This window comes from Pseudorasbora parva, chromosome 10 (genome assembly GCF_024679245.1).
Source record: "Pseudorasbora parva isolate DD20220531a chromosome 10, ASM2467924v1, whole genome shotgun sequence".
Lineage (NCBI taxonomy): Eukaryota > Metazoa > Chordata > Actinopteri > Cypriniformes > Gobionidae > Pseudorasbora > Pseudorasbora parva.
In genome coordinates this window covers 41,334,010-41,349,735 of record NC_090181.1, presented here as the reverse complement: position 1 = coordinate 41,349,735, position 15,726 = coordinate 41,334,010, and the positions used below count along the sequence as shown (strand labels likewise).

Sequence of the window (15,726 nt, the reverse complement as noted above, 5' to 3'; positions counted from 1 at the left end):
GATGAGCAATTGTTACTCTATATTTTAATCTTTGTTAATGTTAGGTAATAAAAATAGAGCTGTTCATTGTTTGTTCATGTTACTTAACAAAGTGAATTAACTTATGTTAACAAATACAACTTTTTTACAACTGATACAACTGATTTTATTAATGTGTATTGTGTAATACTATGAAAATATTGGCTATCATGAAATAGGTAACATTTTAAAATTAAGATTTCATTAGTTAGCTACATTGGTTAACATGGACTAATAATGAAGTGCCGTTTATCATCATGTGGACAGAAGCTACAACAAATGTAGCTAACTTATAAAACCTTACTGTAAAATTGTACCTATTTCATGATAGCTAATACTTTCATACATATAATTGTTACGTCACGGACACGAGGAAACAGGAAATTGGTGCGAGGACTCAAGGGCAATGAGAAAATTATAATTTAATATAAAATAAAACATAAACTCAACACAAAAACCCACGAGGGGGAAAAACACATAATCAGAACTGTAACATAACTCAAAAACATACCAACAGAGAAATCACGGGGAACCGGAAGACGCAGACATAACATACACAAGGATCCAACCCAGACTGACAAACACAAGGAGCTTATAGACGAGTTTCCTGAGTGAAATAGGCGGGCCGCCATTATCCTGTCACTCTGCCAACGACTTCCTGTTGTGTCTGCCAAGAACTTCTGGTTAGCGAGTTAGCGTCTTTTACTGTCTTCGGTTAGTGTGCAGAAAAAGTAAATGATGGATGGTGTTACACGCCGACCCGGCTCCGGGACATATTGTGCTGTTCGCGGTTGCAACAACTTGTGGCGATTGCTGAATGTTTGGTCGGAAGGAGAATGTTTCGACCATCAACCATCTACAAGGCGCCAATGTGGATGTGCTCCCCCGTATGCGTTGTATGAGAAACCAAAAACAGATGTTGAATCTCGGAAGTGGCTAGCGGCTTTGAAGTTGAAGAATCCACCCAAAAGACTTTTTGTTTGTTCTTATCACTTCATTGATAAAAAGCCCACAGAGGAAAACCCTTTCCCGGAACTTTGGTTGGGATACGAGCGACCTCCCCTGCAAAAGAGACGTAAACTCGACAGAAACATAAGTGGCACGCAATCGGATGGTAAGTGTATCTTGATTTTTTTCTGCTTAGCTAAAGTTTGCAGCAAGTTCGACTGTTGATATATGTGTCTCTGTCCTGTGTTAGTGGGCTATATACATTTATAGTTGATGCTGTTTGTCTTTTAGAAGTGTGCATCGAGCCGAAGTTTAAAGATGCTGCAACACAATGGGAGGACCTAACAAAAACTGACCACGCGAACAAATCGACGCAGACTGTGGGTCAGACTGTGGCTGATGATATGCTCCTGGATGATGATACCTCGCTGCTGTACACAGGACTGCGTCTGGTATATTTTTTTACTTTGGTGAAAACGATGTTGCCATTTAGTAAACCATCATGTAGTATTCCTGTTGTTGACCAAATACTGATGACCCTCATGAAACTGAAACTGAACCTTGTGTTAGGGGATGTGGCAAAGCGCTTTAAAGTGTCTAAAGGTGAAGTAAGTAAGGTGATTGCTCACTGGATTGATACATTGGGTGAGCAGCTTGAACCCATGGTTGCCTGGCTGCCAAGAAGTGTTATACGTGCTAACATGCCACCATCCTTTAAAAAGAACCACCCCCAGACCACTTGCATCATCGATTGTGCTGAAACGGCTATTCAGAGAGCAACAAACCTTAACTGTAGGAGTGCCACTTTCAGTCATTACAAGGGAACCAATACTGCCAAATATCTTGTTGCTGTGTCACCTCATGGGCTGATAATGTTTATATCAGAGGCCTATGCTGGTAAAAGCAGTGACAAGTTTATCACTATAAACAGTGGGTTTCTGGAGGCCCTAAGGCCTGGTGATGAGGTAATGGCTGACAGGGGTTTCACGATTCGAGATGTACTACATGAAAGGAAGGTGAAATTGAATATTCCTGCCTTTACCCACAAGCGTGGTCAATTGACCAATGAGGAGGTAACGCGCACTAGACGAGTGGCCAATGTCCGTATACATGTGGAGAGGGCAATCCGAAGACTTAAAGTCTTCAAAATTCTGTCCCAAACTGTCCCCATCTCTATGACCCCGCGGTTGGACAAGATTCTTACCATATGTGCTGCTTTAGCAAACATGAGGTCCAGACTCATCCGACTGCCACATGAGGTTAAAGTCCCTATGAAAAGTAAAACCTGGGTTACCTGCAATTTTTTTTTTGTTGAAATTGTACATATTCCTTTTTTATATTTTATATAAGTGTATATATCTTTCAGCTAGAAAAAAAACTGTGTAAATGTATTGTTATTGTTCCCTTTCTGGTGTTGTGATTATTGATAAGACAAATAGTTATATTGAGTGTTATAGTTGAGTGTTATAATGAGTGTTATTCTTTTTCTTGTATTGTAAATATTGACACATGACAATAAACAAATTGATTTGAGAAGAAATGAATAAAATTTTATTGATCCTATTCCATAACAAAGGGACAATTTCATTAACTCAATGGATTATTTTTTTTTATAATTAAATAAAAACAAAGTAAATACAGGAAAAAACTCACAATATCGCAAAAAGAAAAAGACTGGAATAAAATATTAAATAAAATTAATAAATAAAGAAATAAGTGACTGATATAAAAACAAATAAGAGTAAGTAAAATAAATCAGTTTGATAAAAATAAATAAAAGCTAGAAAGGATTTGTCACAAATTTGTGACAACGGGGGACAAGGGGTTAAAAAAGGAATGATTAATTACCCCAGTACACATAAACAGGTCATGCTGATTTTACAACATCCATGTATCTGGAACACAACTCCAGCCTTCCATCATCGAAGTCATCGACAACTTTTGGCAACATGTGGGTGAAATAGAAGGAGTGAAGCCTTGAGATATGTCCCTCAACAAAGGTTTGGTCGTAGAGCACGTTGAGCTGCAGACATTCAGTGTTACTCCAAATCACCAACAAGGCTTGCCGTAGCCCTGTGCAGTGCATGCCCAGTTGCACCTGCATGTAATATCCCTTTGGCCCATTGAAGGACAGATGGAATTCCCCTGTGGGCATGCATTTGATCTCACTGCTTTTAGCAGCAAGTGCTTCAGTAAGGGACTGGTTTTTGACTAAGACAGGGCACTTGATCTCCAGTAGTGTGTCTCTGTTCATGACACCATCCGGACTCGCAGCAAGCCATGGCTCACACGGGCAAACCACCAAACCTTTCACATCGATGTCATGACCTTGGTCTTTCAGGTATTGCCTGGCGTGCTCTTCACCCTCTGCTCCTTGCCGGGTTGCTGCGTTACCGTGAAAGGTAGGATGGAGGTGTTCAGACAAGAATTTGTCTGGTGCTGTGGTGGCCCGAACTGGCACATTCTTGGCTGTGCTTGCTGTTATCCGTACCCGTCGCATGTCATGCCACAGTTGTTCCCTGCTCTGTTCTTTTGTGTGCTGCTCAATGTACATAAATTGGGTTGTGGTCATGTCAATGTATGTGGTGTAGAATGCCCTACATTTCTCACATTCAAGTTGTGTGTTGTGATCACCATGATGCAGGGGCAGTGGAGCTTTTGATGTCTCCGCAGACTGAGCAAGGAGGCTGGTGTTAAAAGTGAGCTGTATTAGTCCACTGCCAAGTGCAGTAAAAAGTGCCGCTATTGGTGTGGAGAGACAGTAATTTTGCCATTCTTCCAGTGTCTCATGGACTTTTACCTTGCGACTAGGTGTAGAAACTATGCTGGAGGAGGATGCCTGTGATGCTGGTTGGTATAGCTTATTTCTGCTGTGTCTTCGGAAAGACACATCTCTGATTTTTTGCTGCCCAGTATTGCTTTTTGTCCCGGCATTCCAGCAATTCTGCACATCAGTGCAGGCAAGCCCTGTCTTCCCTTGCCTCACAGCATTTTCTACCTGCAGACAGATAGAAACAAAAATCACACACTTTTTAAATAATGGTTTGAGCATCACAGCACAATTGACTTCTTTTGGAGAAAACATTTTGTAAATCAAAATAACAAGGGTATGATGAAGGTAGAGCGTTTTTGTTACATTTCAAAACAATTAATGAGCTGGGCCTGCAGCCATTAACATCAATGTTTAACCCCTTTATGCCTGAGTTTATTTAGACTTATATTAAAAAATCTGGAAAAATATGAAAAGAATAATAAAAGAAAATACCCGCTGCATTTCTGGGTTTTTAATTCAACATAATCAAACAATTTATGTTTTAAAAAAAAACTCAATAGATGTTTACTTCATCCCAAGTACAAGCAATATAAACAGTTTTTTATGGTTAATATTTTCCCTTTACCTTTGTTAGATCACATTTAAGAATTGCAACCTTGTGCGGGAACGGCAGGGGTAGTTCACACTCTCACACTTAGACAATCTCTCTCACATGCATATGCATACACACGCATACACACACACAAACACACTGTAAGGCCGCCCAAATCGTCCCAATGGAGGCTAACGATCGGCGGGTGAAGGTTGCTGCGCGTTCGTCTTTTCAGCGGGGAAAAGGGGATTTTATTCCAATTCCTCGTTATCTGACTCCATTTAATGATAATTTAGAATTTGGATTAGAATGCCAATTGTTTATTTGGTCATTCATTTTTAATAGTTTAAGTACACATTTAATTATTCCGTTTAACCCTTTGTTGAAATTATACCCAACCTGAATAATTCCAGAGCAAGTCAGAATCTATCAAAGTGTAACAATTTATTTAACAGTCAGGTAAATGTATAAAGCCAATTACATAGTCAATTCAAAGGTAATCCATATATAACATCAAATACTCTGAAGTAAAGAATGAAATGTATACCTGACTTCTGAAAACTACATAATGCTGGCTATCTTGAGAGACATCCAGCATTACGGGCTGACCGGTTTAAAGTGTCAAGCCCTGAGCTGTTTGCAACATTTCCTTAAATACCCAGAAACAAATGCACAAACTCTTTCAAATGTAAACACGAGTGCACAATGGGAATTTGCATTGATCAAGACTTGTATTGATGTAAAGGCCAAATGGCTGAAAGCCACACCCACCAAACTAAGACAAGATATCTTTAAACTCTTAAAACATTGATTATCTTTTGGTTAACTTCTGTGGAGTTGAGATATTTGTACCAGTCGCACTGAGACATTTCAAACGATATCAAACACATATAATACTGTATCGTGTGGATTGACATTGTAATATAGAGATTTTGTGTGTATTTTCAGGTGATCTCAGCATGAGACAGGGAAGGAATTGGGGGAGACGGGGTATATAGGGAAAGATGTAGATTAGCTGATAGTGAGGTGAGACTTGCGTCTCCAGTGGTGTGTGAGGGACAGTTCAGATGTTAATTTCCTTTATTTTCTCAGAGAGTCCTTGTTCTTCATTCAGACATTTCGGCATATACTAGTTTTTTCAGTCTTACACACACACACACACACACACACACACACACGTATTACTCGTCGTGTTCTGTTATAGATTAACCCACGGATAACGTTACATACAAGCATCTTAATACAACCATATACAACGTACCTTCCAAAGCACAGCGGCTGCGTGGCTACAGGAACGTCCGGGTCCGGCGATACAGGTACAGCCTGCAGTCTCCACATCTCCCGTCTTGGTAACCAAAACCCAGGCGTTATGCGCTGAATTGTTAACGGACTGGCTTGGTTGAACATCGGCCTTTAAGTAAATTAAACTGCCCATATCGTGTAAAAGTACACAGCCCACTTTGTCTGAATGGAGGTACTGAAACGCCTCAGAGCTTTTCAGGTTATTAATTGCATTCCCATCCACCGCCATAGAATCAATAAAATAAGAAAAGATCTTGGATGTTGTTATGCTGGGCCATATCGACATGTTGTCCGCCCATGATGTTACCTTACTTGGATGCGGAATGGTCAAAACACCATTTTTAACGAGCTTTTCGGTCGAATGTTGCCATTCTAACGCCATTTTTACAACACTACTCAGCGCAGGCCGGAAGTTCTTGGCAGAAACAGGAAGTAAACCGGAAGTGCCCGGGAAACTCGTCTATGAGGGGAAGAAATCAAGAGGGAACAGGTGGGAGAAATCAACACTAATCAGATAACAAGGGGGAGGGATCAGACAATGACAGGAGCACATGCAAGACATGACAAAACCCACATGTGCACACAAGACAGGACAGGCATGTGACAATAATATATACGTATATAAGGTTTACATCAACATCAGCAAAAATGAACATGAATTCCTCATAATTACCTTCTTGATTCTCACTGTTTTGTTTGCCAAAATAAAAGTAAATAATATTTAGTAATATTATCATAATTTCTATATTTTCGTTTGATGTGTTAAGCTATTTGTATCAATGTCTTTTCATAGCATGCCAAGGAAAGAGAGGATCAAATTGAAAAAAAAAACAAGGAACTCTTATGCAGCCAAAGGAAGCATCCCTCTCACAAGTTGGCTGAAAAGAGAGAATAAAGATGCAGGTACTGTTTCAATTACATTTTGTTTAAACTTATAAGCAATTAAACTAGTATTACAGTAAAATAGTTAACACTTAAGGACAATAACAAGTGTGTTTTAAAGGAATAATTCGCCCAAATTGAAAATGTACTCACCCATATACAGTTCCAAACCTGTATGACTTTATTCTGTGAACATTTTTAAGAAGGGTTTTAACCATATATTGAAAGGCTAGGGGTTAACAAAATTGAGCCCTGTTTTCTGTTCATTATACGGACAAAATAATTATATAATCTAATTTTTCCACAATAGAAACAATCTTTATTTTGGGGCGAACTATCACTGTAATATAAAAATAATGTAATGAAATGTATTTTTCATAGAGAGTTGCAGTTCAGATAAGGAGAGTATTGAAGAGATTCAAGGGAAAGCATTTGAGACAAGAGAGAACGATGAAGGAGAGGTTAGAACAAATGAGGAAGAAAGTGAGATGAGTGAGGAAGTACAAGGAGACATTAGGCCAAATGAGGAGGAGGAAGAGATGAAAAGGGAGGTACAAGGAGAGATTAATCAAGAAAAGGATAGAGAGATAACAGAGGAAGGAGCTGCAGAAGCAGATATTGAAGGACAGATGACTCAAGAAAAGGATAGAGAGATAACAGAGGAAGGAGCTGCAAATGCACCAGAAGTTTACCCATCCTTGATGGCCTTGCAGTTTCCAACAGACCCCAGTCTTCGAAGTCTTTGTAATGAAGAGAGGATCTCTGACCTACTGCTGCTCTCCATCGAGCGAGATATTCCAATTAATCGTGAAGAAGTCGTTCAGATATTTAAAAACTCAACAGAAAGACGGGTGCTGCTTTAAATACAGGTTATTTATTTCCTGAATAATTTAATTTAAATTCTGTAAAAAAAAATACATTTGATTGTTATTTGAAGTAATAATTCTCTTTTTTCTTTTTAGTCTTTTTGGTCCTTCAGCCCCTGCCCCTGAGGAGGTCTGTGCACGCCACTGTATATATATATATATATATATATATATATATATATATATATATATATATATATATATATATATATATATATATATATATATATATATATATAAACTGAAATATCACATGGTCCTAAGTATTGCTGTGAGACTCAGATGCTGTCTATTTCTTCTCATCATCCTTGAGATGGTTCTACACCTTCATTTGAGTCCAGCTGTTTCATTTTACTGATTGGACTTGATTAGGAAAGCCACACACCTGTCTATATAAGACCTTAAAGCTCACAGTGCATGTCAGAGCAAATGAGAATCATGAGGTCAAATGAACTGCCTGAAGAGCTCAGAGACAGAATTGTGGAAAGGCACAGATTTTGCCAAGGTTACAAAAACATTTCTGCTCAGTTTAAGGTTCCTAAGAGCACAGTGGCCTCCATAATCCTGAAATGGAAGACGTTTGGGATGTTCAGAACCCTTCCTAGAGCAAGTCATCTGACCAAACTGAGCTATCGGGGGAGAAGAGCCTTAGTGAGAGAGGTAAAGAAGAACCCAAAGATCACTGTGGCTGAGCTCCAGAGATGCAGTCAGGAGACGGGAGATTGGAGATGGGAGAAAGCTGTAGAAAGTTAACCATCCCTGCAGCCCTCCACCAGTCGGGGCTTTATGGCAGAGTGGCCCGAAGGAAGTCTCTCCTCAGTGCAAAGCACAGAAAAGAATATATATATATATATATATATATATATATATATATATATATATATATATATATATATATATATATATATATATATATATATATATATATATATATATATTGTGACGTGTCAATAACTCTAGTCTTGGGCCCTTAATAGTGTCCAACTGGAGGGAGTACATGTCTTCATGCCTACAATGGCACGGCGGGATTGAATAGGTTCCCAAATTGCGTCTTAAGACGCAGTGCGACTGACAGTTCGAAAGGGAACGTACTCGGTTACTTACATAACCTCCGTTCCCTGAGATGAGGAAAGGAGTACTGCGTAGACGGCCGTGCTATGGCGTTAAACATTGGGAGATTGTCGCTTCAGTCGATTATAGCCTGACGTTTTAGGTCATTACAGTGTATTTAAGGGTGCCCTTTAGTGGGTTTTGTGCCCCGTTCCGCAGGCTTTAAACCCCGATTCGCAGGCTTGTGCCCATTGGTTCGCTCAGTTATGCTGCTCTGTCATTGGTTCATGCAGTTCCCACTTCTTTTAGGAATTTTATGACCATGTCAACTCTGCCAACTTATTGGCCAGCTATCGGTGCGTGAGCAGCAGCGATAGCTGCCGTGTAGACTTTGAGCATGGATGGAGTGCGTCCCGCATCCAAAATCTCTTGCAGAAAAACGAGTATTTGTGATATCTTACATGATATTGGGTTATGGTTTCTGGCTGAACACCAGTCAGAGAACACCGCCCATTTAAGGGCATAGAGACGCCTAGTAGACAAAGCTCTAGCTTCACTGATAGTGCTCAGGATATTCACTGGGAGGTATTCTAGGCCCCTTTGAGGGACCACACATGAAGTGCCCATACTTTGGGATGGGGGTGACAGACTGTCCCGTTCGCATGAGAAAGGAGAATTTTTTTAGAGGAATTGGCAATTGGGCTGCTGAAAGTAGCTGAATTAACTCAGGAAACGGTGGTGGGTTCGCCAGAGTGCAGCCACTAGCAGGAATGTGTGCCCTCATTCCCTGATTATTTTTTAAGACCTGAGGGAGGAGCGGGACTGGAGGAAAAGCGTTTAGCAGACCGCTGGGCCAGTCGTGGGTCAGTGCATCCCTGCTATTTGAAAAATAAATTGGCCAGTGACAGTTGTCTTCGGAGGCGAAGAGGTCTCCCTCTGCCCTCCCGAAAACATTCCATATCATCTGAACCATTTGAGGATGGAGAGTCCAGCCTCCTGGGGACACGAGGCCCCTGGAGAGCATGTCTGCTCCCTGGTTCAGTCTGCCTGGCACATGCACTTCTTTTAGCAAATTCAATTTGCCTTTCGCCCATAGGAGAAGATGCCTGACCTTCTGGTTGAGCCATCTCAACCTGAGCCCGCCTTGGTGGTTTATGTAGGAGACCACTGTTGTGTTGTCCATGCGGACAAGGACATGGTCACCTGAGAGACGTGGTAGAAAAATCTCAAGGGCTAGCACTACTGGCAGCATTTCTAGACAGTTTATGTGCAACCGTGACTCCATGCTCAACCACGAGCCGAAGGCCGGTTCGCCCTCGCACAGAGCGCTCCAACCCGTGTTGGAGGCACCCGTGGTGACCATCATCCATCTGGAAACTGTCCCCAAGCTCACCCCCCGCCTCATAGAGGAGATACGACCACGGGGCCAGGGCTTTGACGCAGCCATGGCCCACTGTGATCCAAAGCTGGCCTGAATGCCACGCTTGGGGAGGAACCCGTGATTTCAGTCAGTACTGCAGGGGGTGCATGCGCATCATGCCCAGCGGAAGTACTGGAGAAGCTGATGCCCTTAGACCTAGCATTCTCTAAAAAATGTTTAGGGGTCTGTTGGTTCCCGTTTTGAACGAGCATGCAAGCTGCTGTGTAGTCAGAGCATGTTCGTTTGATAGTCTAAGATCGTTCCCAGGAAGGAGATTCTCTGCATGGGAAACAATGAGCTCTTGGCTGTATTTATTCTGAAACCCAGGCATTCTCGATGGCTGAGTAGCACAGATTTGTGAGATATTATTTCTTCCTCTGACTGGGCCAGTATGAGTCAGTCGTCAAGGTTTTTCAGGATGAGCATTTCCGCTTGTCTTAAGGGGGAGATAGCTGAATCTATGAACTTTGTGAAAGTGCAGGGGGCCAGAGACAGGCCAAATGGCAGGACTGTGTACTGATAGGTCTTCCCGTCGAACGTGAATCTCAGAAACGGTCTGTGACGTGGGATAATTTTGAGATGAAAGATCGCGGGACCGCTGGCATTTGAGCGCGGTGAAAACAGGCCGCTGATTCGTTGCATGATGTCCGGGCTGGCTAGCTCACAAATCCGCTGCAGGCTCGTCTTTTCTCTGCGAAGGTGGTGCATCGTTAGCTTCAAGTTTATCAGCAAGGACCGAGATCATCGCTGAAGGAGAATAACCTGACATTTACGGCATTGCTGCGTATTTAAGGGCGCCCTTTGGCGGGTTTTGTGCCCCGTTCCGTGGGCTTTAAACCCTGATTCGCGGGCTTGTGCCCATTGGTTCGCGCAGTTACGCTGCTCTGCCATTGGTTAATGCAGTTCCCTCTGACCAGCCAATAGCGTGCGAGATGTCTCGACAATGTTTTGACTGGGCAGTAGCACTGCGTGATTTTACAAAATTGCTTCAGTATGCTGATGGTGGGAGTCTTTGTAAGCTCCATAGTACACTGTGGTCCACTCCCTGTATTACATTTCTCCCAGTTGCCACATATTCCCAATTCGGCAGTGTCCTGACGATGTCTTCGAGGCATGACAGCTGAAGACCAGATGGAGGGGATTGCTGCAGAACCATGCAGGAGGGAAACAAAGTTTTCCGGGCATTTCTGTGGACACACCGGGGTTGGCACAGAAGTCCAATCCGTTCAATGGCCGCAATGCAAGAGAGAACAGCGATGCAGCTGAGACTCAGCAGCCGAGAAGTGGAACATCCCAACATCACGCTAGCCCGGTGCAAACTTCAGCCACCATGCAGCTCAAGCCCGAGGGAGCCCACCAGTGAGCAGCCGACACCCAGAAGAGAGAGCAGCCGCAGCGAGCAACATCAAATGTCCTTCAAACCAAAACCAACCGCAAAAATTCAAACAAAAAGGCGAACGGCAAACAACGTCCTCTCAGTGGCTGCCAGCAATAAGCAACAGTCCCAATTGTAGCTCGACTTATAGATTAGACACAAATATAAGAAAATAAAATCTAAATCTAATAGTATAGTTAACATGATTTGTGGGTGGAGAAGCGGCATTACATACATTACATTATCATACATTTCCCCAACTTTTTGTGAACACTGATCAGTTCATAGCAAAATGGAAGAAGACATAGCTACCAAAATCCAGTGTTCTGTATTTTGCGTACGTGAGTTTTTGCTGTCGATGGCTATTGCTGCGCGTTTAGCTAGAATGCCATACAAAACCAACCCATTGGGCCACTGAATCCGCATTAACGACAACAGTTGGGGCATCAGCCTTAGTCCTAATGGGTTGTTATCATAGCTATCAAAATCCAGTGTTCTGTATTTTCCGTACATGAGTATTTGTTGTAGCTGGCTATATAAAAAAAAAAAAAAAAAAAAAAGTTGTGTACTGTGCTAATTAAATGAGATTTCTTACAGCTCTTACAGGTTGTTGGCCTTGTTTGTTTCGTTGCTTCTATTGCTCTACACTTTTTTGTAAGTCGCTTTGGATAAAAGCGTCTGCTAAATGATTAAATGTAAATGTAAGAAGACTGTTCTTAGGCACAAGTGTGTGTACCCATAGCCATACTTTGAAAGTAAAAAAACAAAAACAATTTATATATATATCAAGATTAGTTTAGTTGGCATTAGGGCTGGGTTTCGATTCAAATTTCAAGAATCGATTCGATTCCGATTCTCAAGATCTTGAATCGATTATCATTATTTAATTCGATCCGATCCGATCCGATCTTCGAGCTTTAGATAAGTGTTTTTGAAGAAAGCATTTTTTCCAGCTGTTACCTATGCAACATATTGATACTATTACTATAGACCTTCAACTGCAAATTAATGGAGTATTGATGGTCGTAAAGAACAATCCCCCTTCCAGGGTGCTCTAGTCAGCGAACGCGCACTGTGGAGCTGTGCTGTCGCGCGCCGTCATTACAACGCAGCCATTACAACTTCCTTGGCAGTAAGAGCGTGCTGCAGTGAGAACGGCTGTGTTCTTCAGCATGGTGACGGTGGTATAATGTTAGGCCGTGTGTCCACCAAAGCGTTTTTAGCCAGCTGAAAACGCTAGGCGCTCAGCTGAAAACTCCTCGCTGTGAGCGCTTGAGAGCGTTTTGGCAGGCATCGTTTTTTCTCCTCAGTTGAGACTTGCTTGTTGTTTCTAATTTCACAGGTAGTTTGTTCCTGTATTGATTCTATATCAAATTGCAGATACAATGTAAAGTATTTGCTCTGGCATTTGTTTTAAATAATTTTGTTTCGTTATTATTTGCTTGTTATCATCGCGCGAAATTCCTGAGTGTCGGTTCCGAAAACGGTTCTGGTGCAATGTGTGTGCGAAGCACTGGGAGCATAGACGCGAGCCACACTCCCGCTCTCTCTCTCTCTCTCTCTCTCTCTCTCTCTCTCTCTCTCTCTCTCACACACACACACACACACACACACACAGTCTTAGCGCTGCCGCCTCCCTTCCCCTCACGTCACTTTTTTCAAATCCCCCACAGCGCAAGTCCCGCAAACGCGGCGCCAAGGAGCTTGTTTGTAATCCAAGGACCATGGCTCATTAGTTTCGAAATGGTTTGGGTACAAGCTGATTGCGTTGAAAATAAAGGCATTTGTCTAGTGTTATGAGCTCATTTGAAACATTGCCGCGGCTCATTTAAGAAAATGACAGCTCTGAAGAACGCTTTAGTTCGAGGTAAGTTAGTGCTAACAATAATAAAGAAAGACGATCAACACCTTATGTGTTACCACTGAAATGTAGATGTAATAAGTTATATTTCCAAATGTAAGCCCATCTTATGCGGAATGCAAGCTTCATACTGTCATCTGCCCTGGCTCTAACCTCGAGTGTTTTAGCCTGTTTACTTTTTGCAAACCTTGTGAGCGCGCAAACGCTGCGACCTCGCCCCAAATGTTTTTAATGGTTTATTAAGTACAAACAGGAGCGTTATGAAAAATTGAGTGCGAGGGATATGTTCACTTCACACAAAAAGATTTTGTAATGAGACGGCTAACTGTAGTAGCGTTTAGTCCACTGTCTATAATAGCCTTTACTTTTTTTTTTTAACCGACAACCGACAACTTTGATCAGTTAACGTTGATACGGTCAACCATGGGTCAAACGGTCATCGGTTAACATCCCTAAAACAGAGAGAGAAAATGTAATAAGACAATTTCAAAGGTGTAAATTTGAACATGTTTATTTTAATTTCCATAAATTCCATATGGCTCGATTAATCCTGTAATATATGTATAGTACAGGACTTTTTTTTTTGACATTGCCAAACTGTAAATTCATTTGAGAGCAAGTAATAAACAAAAAAATGATTGTTTAAAGTTGCGTATTGTGCCTTTTTCCTTTACCACTATTTGTTTAATAATTTTAATGGAACCGGAATCGGAACCGGAATCGTTAGGCGGAATCGGAACCAGAACCGGAACCGGAAAATTTCTCACGATTCCCAACCCTACTTGTAACGGAGTAATATTTGACCAGTTGTACTTTTACTTTTACTCAAGTAATAGAGTTGTGTACTTTGTCCACCTCTGGAACAGACAACGCCAGCGTCCTCTCCCCCACGTTGCCTAGCAACCATTCTATATATATATATATATATATATATATATATATATATATATATATATATATATATATATATATATGGAGGCATACAAAATGTGCAGGGCTGGTGGTAATCCAATACAGGTTTGAAAGCATAACCATGCATTTTTCAACATATCCGCTTGTGAATCTTAAAAACTGCTATTTTTTGGGATTATTGAGCTATTTTAAGCCTCTGAGATCCTGACACCTCGCACTTATGGAGACTCTAGGTAGGTTGTAGCTCTGGAAAATGGTGGCGCTGGAGACTCCAGAGTGGTCAAGACCTCAGACTGGGCCTAAGTTTCACCTTCCAACAAGACAATGACCCTAAGCACACAGCTAAAATTACAAAGGAGTGGCTTCACAACAACTCTGTGACTGTTCTTGAATGGCCCAGCCAGAGCCCTTTAAACCTAATTGAGCATCTGTCAATATAGGGTACAGTGTGTTAATTAATGAGACAAAAATTAACAAATGATTTTAGCAAATGTTTGCAATATAACAGAGTGAAAAATTTGAGGGGGTCTGAATACTTTTCATACCCACTGTGTGTATACCGTAATTCCTCAAATAAAGACCGGGGGCCTTTATTTACCTGAACTGCCTATGGGAACCGGCTTTTATTCGAAGCAGGCTTTTATTAGGGGCAGGCCTGTATTTCTAATTCCATCTGTTTAAAATATAACTGCTTTAAGTAAACCGTTTTCAATTTAAAGTGATCGTTCCCGTGGACAAATATCATTTATTTATTTATTTAAGAAAAATTTGCAAAAATATCACCATACAACAAAATAATACGCATTTTTTGTAACTCCGCGCACAGCTCCGCATCCAAAGATGAACGAGTTCTCAGCGAATCTAGCCGAGCATGACGTCTCATCACATCGGCTCCCAGTTTGCACATTAGGTGCTTATATTTACTGAATGAGCCTACAAAAGCAGAAATAAGCCATTTTAAATAAAGATCCAGGTTTAAGCAAATAAATAAATAAATCACGACACTAAAGGTTAGTGAAATTATAAATATTTAAAAGATTGTTAATTTAGTGCATATTTTGTTCTCATGTCACAAGTAGGCTAATAATATCAAGCCAAGGTTTACTGAGTTTTACATGATTATTTTGTGGTGTGGTTTTTGGTGAAATGTACTAAAATAAATATCATCACCTGTGTACATTAGCCCACTTCTTCTCGATGCTTTTTCCTGTTGGTTTATAGAACAATTACTCCGAGTCGCCCTCTGTCGTTTCAAAGAATAGCACAAGGGCGAGCGCGCCAAGTATAAACTCCTCGTCCATTTGGGGAGGAGTGCGCAGTCAGCGGATGCTCGCACCGCGGAGACAGGCGAAAGTATAAACAAGGCATGAGACGCGGCGCTGCGTGGAGCTGAACTTGTATGCGACCACCTTAAGACATAAAAGAGATGAGCGGCTAATATTAGGTGCGTCTTAAACAGCTCCCTAGTTCAGTAGTCAGGGCACTGATCAGGACATACCGGTAAGTCAATGGACTGACTCCCTGATCAGTGCCCTGGCGGATTAAGATGCGCGCATTGTGAAGATCGATATTTGTAGCCTGCCTGACACGGCATTTTCACAGACGTTGCATCGGGGCGCGTGGCATCAGGATGGTTTCGCTCCATCGTGATGTCGGTCAGCCGTCCTTAGTGCAAGCAAGGCAGGCAGAGTTAGCGGAGGCCAGAGAGGGAGAAGTGGAGGAGAGCG

General features: G+C 41.6%; 2 protein-coding genes across 2 annotated transcripts; both read left to right on the top strand.

The window, feature by feature from the left end:
* Positions 1–674: 674 nt before the first annotated feature.
* LOC137090466 (uncharacterized) lies at positions 675–2,315 on the top strand. Its single transcript, XM_067454429.1, has 2 exons — positions 675–1,132; positions 1,258–2,315. The coding sequence occupies exons 1-2, from the start codon at positions 754–756 to the stop codon at positions 2,313–2,315; spliced, it is 1,437 nt and encodes a 478-aa protein (XP_067310530.1). The 5' UTR covers positions 675–753.
* A 4,106-nt stretch (positions 2,316–6,421) lies between these two features.
* Positions 6,422–7,469, top strand: LOC137090770 (gelsolin-related protein of 125 kDa-like). The gene is made up of 2 exons (XM_067454720.1): positions 6,422–6,536; positions 6,897–7,469. The coding sequence occupies exons 1-2, from the start codon at positions 6,428–6,430 to the stop codon at positions 7,376–7,378; spliced, it is 591 nt and encodes a 196-aa protein (XP_067310821.1). The 5' UTR covers positions 6,422–6,427; the 3' UTR covers positions 7,379–7,469.
* Positions 7,470–15,726: the final 8,257 nt, after the last annotated feature.